Source organism: Neolamprologus brichardi, chromosome 4, assembly GCF_056152115.1.
Source record: "Neolamprologus brichardi isolate AB-2024 chromosome 4, ASM5615211v1, whole genome shotgun sequence".
NCBI lineage: Eukaryota > Metazoa > Chordata > Actinopteri > Cichliformes > Cichlidae > Neolamprologus > Neolamprologus brichardi.
Window position 1 is genome coordinate 25,494,177 of NC_142107.1, and position 7,350 is coordinate 25,501,526.

General features: G+C 43.6%; 1 protein-coding gene across 1 annotated transcript; it reads left to right on the forward strand.

Moving 5' to 3' along the window:
* Positions 1–500: 500 nt before the first annotated feature.
* LOC118455348 (uncharacterized) lies at positions 501–6,637 on the forward strand. Its single transcript, XM_087840439.1, has 7 exons — positions 501–573; positions 791–1,132; positions 1,488–1,593; positions 5,908–6,007; positions 6,051–6,197; positions 6,285–6,395; positions 6,503–6,637. Exons 1-7 carry the CDS (start codon positions 501–503, stop codon positions 6,635–6,637), a joined length of 1,014 nt encoding a protein of 337 aa, XP_087696565.1.
* Positions 6,638–7,350: the final 713 nt, after the last annotated feature.

Genomic DNA, 7,350 nt, shown 5'->3' on the forward strand with positions numbered 1-7,350 from the left:
CATCAGGCCATCGCTGATCCCCATCTCAGCGCTTTCTTTCTTTGGGATTGTTCCATTGTTGATCACAATGATTGATAATCTGGTAAACGAGGAGTCTTGTTCAGAACGCTGCAGTGCTTGTCTGTGTCGCTGCATTAAAAGTGGCCAGCAGGTGCCGCTGTGGAGCTCGCTGTGTCAGACTGGAAACCACATCTGTATGATGCAAAGGCCAACTCACAGTCAGCTTTTATCAGGCTTTTTTAGCATAAATAAATTTGTACTCATTCTTTTCTGATGTTATAGAAAAGAATGAGTACAATATATATATATATATATATATATATATATATATATATATATATATATATATATATATATATATATATATATATATATATATATAAAAGTGGGCCGTGAGAAGACAGAGGTGTCTAAACCACAACTTCTCTACAGCTGAGTGTTGTCTGAGGGAGGAACAGAAGCTGTGGGTCTCCACAGCTGTGAGAGATGAAGCAACGGTGATGAAAAGGTGTGAGAACATTAAGCTCTTACTAAGAAGCCTGCTTTTCACCTCTGTCTGCACCTCATGTTGGCGTGAGTAGAAACACAGCTTATTGATTTAATATCATATTTATCTCATTAAACTCCAAAGCTAAGTTGTTTCTGAAATTTCTTTCTCATCAATGTCTTTGGTCGTGAGTGATGAAGTCTGCGTATGATGTTTTTCATGTTGTGAAATGATCAGTGTAAAAGAGAACCCGACCACGGCATCTTTATTTATGATAATAACTCAGTTTTGTGTCTCTTGCAGCTGTTTCGTCTGGCATGTTTGTTGTGACCCAGAGTCCAGATGTTTCTGTCATGGAGGGAGAGACAGTGAACATCACCTGCTGCTGGACAGAAACGTTTGAAAGATTCAGAGTGACCTGGCTGAAAAATCAAACAGTCATTAAGAGCGAGGTCAACTTTCAATCTCACGGGTCTCTGAAAAAGGAGGCAAAGACCTGCTCATCTTTGAACATTTCAAACATCAGAACAGAGGATTCAGGAACATACATCTGTAAAGTGACTGTGGAGATTCCATCTTTAGCTGAGGCTGAAGGAAATGGGACCATCATCACAGTCAGAGAGAAGACCAATGACACTGACTCCAGTAAGTGAACAGGTTCAGTTTGGTGACCAACGCGCCTCCAAAATATGTGAACATGTCGTCTTTTACAGATGAAACGCTGTCACATAAAAGTTTAGTCTGTCACGTGTCTGTGCTGTTACCGTACATGTGGCAGCCTTTGGTCGTCTGAAGGGTCGATTAATAAACATTGAATCATCCAAACCAGAGCGATGAAACTACCTGAATGTCTATCAGCTGAAAACCTTCAAACTTACAGACGTTTGTGACGACCGGCTTAGAAAAATGTGAATCTACTAAAAAAGCTTTTGTTGTAGTGAAACTACAGTGATGATAAAGAACGAATGAAGAGCTGAACTTTGTTTTGTGTGAATTTCAGCTCCTTCATCATCGACGGTCATCTTCGTCCTGAGGAGTCTGCCCTTCATTCTTCTTCTTCTGATCTTCTGCTGCTTTAGAAAGTGGACCACATCACAGCGTCACAGGTGCACTACAACACGTCTGAACCCGACTCTGTTACACTTCATGTGTTTTGTGCTTCTTGTAGTTTGTTGGTGTTTGTTGGTGTTTGTTGGGGCGTCGCTTTGGTCCAGACTGAAGAACCAACGATGGGATTTTATATTCATGCTCCTCAGAGGATAACCCGTCCCTGAGGTTACGACTACGACTTTTACTACTGAAAACTACGGATTATGTTCCAATGAGATCGTCTGAAACGTTTCTTCATAGAGAAATGTTTGACTAAAAGTCTTAAAGGTGCCATCAAACTTTAATTTATCATGTTTAAAGCTAATTACTAAAGACAAGACAGATGTTACCAAGGTAACAGGCTAGCTTAAGGTGGCTAACAGTCATATGTTGTATCACTGTAGGGTCTTTACAATACAGACAGCACCGTGTCCATCTTTATACGCTCTATGGTGAAAAATTAATTTGGTTTAAAATCATTAACGCTAATGTAAAAAAACAAACAGAAAATAGCTGCACTGTGTCACGAGTGATGTGCAGACTCAGGGATGTGTAGAGTGATGCAGACAACAGCAGGAAAACAGAAAACGAGTGATTTATTTAGATGGATGCAAAAGTGCAAAAACACAAAATACTGAAGAAAAAACACTGAAACACTGAAACACAAGGACAGCTGCACCAATGCTCTGACGAGGGACAGAGAAAAACAGCTGAACTGATTAAGAGACAAAGGAAGTAACATTTAAGACACTTCATAAGGAGCACAAGCTCACCAAAGTAAAACAGGAAGCAGCAGGACACAAAGAGTAAAACCCGACACACATCACAGAGTAAACAGTCACGACTGGACTGTGGAAAGGAGGAAACACAGGAGAGAGTCAGAGGAAACAGGATGGATGAACTAATATGACGCACGTACGTGTTTGTTCTGCATCAGCTGTGGTGACGTTATTTCAACAGAACATGTTGTCACAGCATCATCAGTCATAATCTTGTAAATCACTGTGAACATGCAAAGTGTAACTTATGTTTCATGTTTCAGCTGCTGGAAGTGAAGCATGTCTGCGCAGAGAGGAGACCAAGAAGAAGAAGAAGTGAGAGAGGAAAAGTGGAAAACTTTACAAACTTGTTCAGTGTTTTTAGTTTTAAATTTATCTGATGATTCCAAAAACTCTGCTGAATAAAAATGACTGATTGACTTTTGACTGATTGTCTCATTTAATGAATAAATTAATACTCCTCTGGGTTACCATAGTAACATGACCAGCACAGATGCTTCGGCATGCAGACTGGAGCAGCAGGGATCAAACCAGCGACCTTTCTGTTGTCAGGTGACCTGCTCCACCTCCTGAGCCCCACAGTTTAAAGCACTTCTTCATTTTCCTGAATATTGAGGATGTTGTTAGGAGACTCTGTTGCACCATAATGTTCGTTTATGTTGCAAAAATTATTGGATAATTTCAGTGTTAAACAGTTTTTGTTTAATATCGGTGGTTGAGCTGCACTTTTCCATTCAGCAGGTGATTTAATGAGCAATGAACAAAGAATAATTGATCAGTCGTTACAAGAAAACATCAGTTAAATGTCAAACTGACTTTTACACTGAAGTGCAAAACTCTGAGCTGTTTGTCTGAGTCTGCAGCTTCTCTGGATTTATTCAGTCTGAAACAGCAGCAGCGCCGCCACAGCACCATCTAGTGGTGGTTTGACCAAAATTAAGTGTCACGTCTTTGCTGTTCTTCAGGTTCAGGGGATCAAACCTGTAAAAGTCCTGTTTTTTTCATCTTCATGGTTGATATTTATCACAGTTTTTGCTGCACTTCATCACAACGTTTCCAAAGATGAGCTTCAGCGAGTCCGCGACAGAAGTTTGTTGATATTATATTTAGAACAATTTCAGCACATTTACTAAGTAAAGTTTTTATAAAGTATTTTTACACTTTTACATAACAAGGAAATAAAAGCTCAGAATAATCACAGTAAACAATATGAAAATGCGATTGACAGCAATACAAACTGAGTTTAAACACACAAGACAACAATGAAAGACCAGATGGTGAAAAGAAAGAAAGTTATAACAGGAAGCCTCGTTAAACAGAAACATTTTCAAGTCCACAGCTTTGGTGCCTGAAACACTCTGAAGCCCACCGGCCGTGTAAATGCAGGCGTGGATGTCAGGCACATTTATATTCTGCTCTAACTGTGCTGCTTCTCATCATGCATTCGTCTCAATACATTTTCATAAAACAGAAAGTTTCATTCAGAATAAAGTGTCATCGTTTCAGCACCACGGACAGCGCATCAGCTCCACGCCCTGTGACCACGTCAGTCACAGCTTACTGATCACTGCTGAATCACAACCTTCAGCTTTGTGAGAAGTGAGAAGCACAAAGCTGATGTGTTTGATTGTCGATTGTTACACTGTGATCCATGTAGTGCTTTACATAAGCATGAGAATGTTTACATGAATATATATTTAGGAGAGTATAAAATATTAGCCGGAAAAGGGTGGAGTGCCCACTCCGGGTCAGGGATGAGTTCCTGCCCCAAGTGGAGGAGTTCAAGTATCTCGGGGTCTTGTTCACGAGTGATGGGAGAAGGGAGCCGGAGATCGACAGACGGATTGGGGCTGCAGCTGCAGTGATGCAGACGCTGCACTGGTCCGTCGTGGTGAAGAGGGAGCTGAGTGTAAAAGCGAAGCTCTCAATTTACCGGTCGATCTACGTCCCTACCCTCACCTATGGCCACGAGCTGTGGGTAGTGACCGAAAGAACGAGATCGCGGATACAAGCGGCGAAAATGAGCTTCCTCCGAAGGGTGGCTGGCCTCTCCCTTAGAGATAGGGTGAGAAGTTTGGCCATCCAGGAGGGGCTCAGAGTAGAGCCGCTGCTGCTCCACATCGAAAGGAGCCAGCTGAGGTGGTTCGGGCATCAAGGATGCCTCCTGGGCGCCTCCTGGGTGAGGAGTTCCAGGCATGTCCCACCGGGAAGAGGCCCCGGGGCAGACCCAGGACACGGAGAGATTATATCTCTCGGCTGGCCTGGGAACGCCTTGGTGTTCCCCCGGATAAGCTGGAGGAGGTGGCTGGGGAGAGGGAGGTCTGGGCCTCTCTGCTTGGGCTGCTGCCCCCGCGACCCGGCCTCGGATAAAGCGGATGAAGATGGATGGATGTATTAGTAATGTCCACTCCCTTATTCCAGTCCAGTACTGATTAGAAGAAGAAACACAGAGCTCAGCATTGACGTCAGAGGAAAACTGAAGATGGGAGCGATCATGCACAAAAATAAGTTTCAGAGATAAACATGAAATCCAGTTTCTCACAACAGCACAAGTTATTTAAAATAAAGTCTTGTTCAGCAGCAGTGAGGCCATCACTTCAGCACAAACCACCAAAATAATAACCTGACTGGATGTTGAGTTAAACCAAGACAAAGAAAATTAGAAGTGTGGTTAAAGTCTCTGCTGAGAGCAGACACAAGGAGGCGATTACAGGAGGACACATGAGTGTAACCCAAACACTACAGCAAGCAGCAGTCCGTCCATTTAAGAGACGGATTCATATTTAACATGAGCACATAAGCTAACCAGCTCTGGTTCTGCTGGCAGCTGCTGAGGCTGTTAGGCTAACAGGACCTGACTCGATGTTACAAAGAGCCTCTTTGATACTGAACAGGCCAGAAATGTGACGCCACAATATTCACACACACGAGTCTGTTCGTGCAGTTTGGACTGTCGAGTCAGGAAACTGTGAAATCAGTCAAATGAATCAACAATCAGACCTTCAGGTGTAACAGATGCAGTGATGTGAACGTTATCCAAAGCATTTAAGCACAGACTCGGCTGACCTGTGATCAGTGCTGTATCCTGGATATGATGATGGAGAGGAAAGAAGGAGGGAACGAGAGCAGCAGCTCCTCCTCCTCCTCTGACTCAGCAGCTGAAGCCACGTCGAGGATCCTGAGAAACACGAGCAGCAGTCTGCTCGTCCTCTCAGGTAATATTGATAATCTGATCGAAGCTCTGTGTATTTTACTCAGATGAAAATGAGCAGAGAAGCAGCGTCGCTAACGACCTTTTTCAAAGATGGATCATGTTTCAGAAAAGTAGAAGACAAAGATCCGCAGGAAGCTGCTGCAGCTTTGTTGTTTAAGGTGAAGCCTGAGCTTCATGGATCAGGCAGCTCATCAGGACAGGGCAGCACACAGCTCGCCAAAAGATGGATCTCAAACAGCACGTGAGCTCACAGAGCTCCTGTTTGCTGTTAGAGGTGAATCCTGCCTCCAGGGTCAGACGTGTCACACATGTTTCATCTCACTTTCTGTTTGTTTCAGAGCGAAGCAGCAGGATGGAGAATGTGTAGAGATGAAGAAGAACACAGAGGAGGCTCTGAGAAAGATGATGAAGACGTCCGTGAAACGTCCAGATTTGATGGTGGATGAAGCCATAGTGATGTTCTGCAGCACGTCTTCATCAGACGCCCTCGAGCAGCAAGACCAAAGAGCAGAACCATCCCGTTGATGGTTGGCTCACGGATCTCGCTGAGAAGCTGGCGGGGCTCGGAGCGCTGGCCTTCGCCATCTTCATCGACATCAAGCTCAGAGAGCACAGAGGAGGCTCTGCGGTGCGTCTGAGCTGTGGGATCAGATTGACGAGTGTCTGAATGCGTGATGCTCACGAATGATGACGCAGAGCTCGTAAACAACATCAGACGGATCGAGTATCAGCTGAGCGCCGCGCTCGCCAAGCTGAAGAACTCCATGATGAGGATGTCGTCACGAGCTCCGAGGGTCACCTCCCCCCCCAGGGGCGGATCCACCTGGTGAGACTGGGAGGGCTACAGACCTGCGGAGACGCTCATCTCTGCGTATGAACGCGATCTGATGGAGAATAAATACGACCTGGAACGTTTTAACAAATTTACTTCAGAAGACGGTTCAAGTTGCTGCTGTTTTCCCACTTTCTGAAAGGTTAAAGATTCATTATGAGGAAAAGTACGACAGCCAGAGGAAGCAGATTAAGCAGCACTTCAGCAAACAGCTGGTCGGTCAGAGGATCACCTGAGTGTGCAGGCGTTCACCTGATTCGTCATTTCACTCCTTTTGTGTTAAAATATATATTTGTGGTTAATTATGATTATAAGACTGAAGCTAACCCGCTCGCATTTAAAGCCACGAGTCTGTCAGTGTTTCTGTCACTCCAGCTGACAAACACCAACACGTATTCTGGGGTCAGTGAAAGGTCAGGAAATTCCTAATTTTCAAAGTAAAGGTTCTGTTACAGGGGAAAAGGTAACTAAAGGAAATGGTCAGGATCCTTTAACATTACACTTTTGCAAAACAATCGATTATCTGTTGATGTTATCGATGATCTGAAGCTGTGAAACTGTTGTCTCCCTTCAGCTCATTAGCATGATGATAAATGTGTTTACTCTCCTAATAAACTCAACTGTGGAAACAGCAGAAGTGTCCTACATGTGGAGAAATGTGCATCACAGAGTACAACGAGGAGTGAGGCCAGCACACACTGACAGGGACGAAGGGAACTCAGGTAACAGTGGGAACTAACTGGGGACAGGAATAGAATAGAATAGAATAGAATAGAATAGCCTTTATTGTCATTGTACAAGTACAACGAAATTGGAGTGCCACTCCCTTGGTGCAAAATGCAAAATAAATATAAATGTAAAATATAAAAAGTACAATAAAACAACTGTAGTACTCAGACAATAAATACGTACAATATATACAGAATAGCAGCATAGTATAATGACAATG

Excerpts from the sequence above, each read along its gene's own strand:
- LOC118455348 (XM_087840439.1), top strand. The coding sequence starts at position 501 with ATGAAAAGGTGTGAGAACATTAAGCTCTTACTAAGAAGCCTGCTTTTC. Across the intron at positions 1,133-1,487 it reads GACCAATGACACTGACTCCA|CTCCTTCATCATCGACGGTC; the intron begins GTAAGTGAACAG and ends TGTGAATTTCAG. Across the intron at positions 6,198-6,284 it reads AGCACAGAGGAGGCTCTGCG|ACGGATCGAGTATCAGCTGA; the intron begins GTGCGTCTGAGC and ends AAACAACATCAG.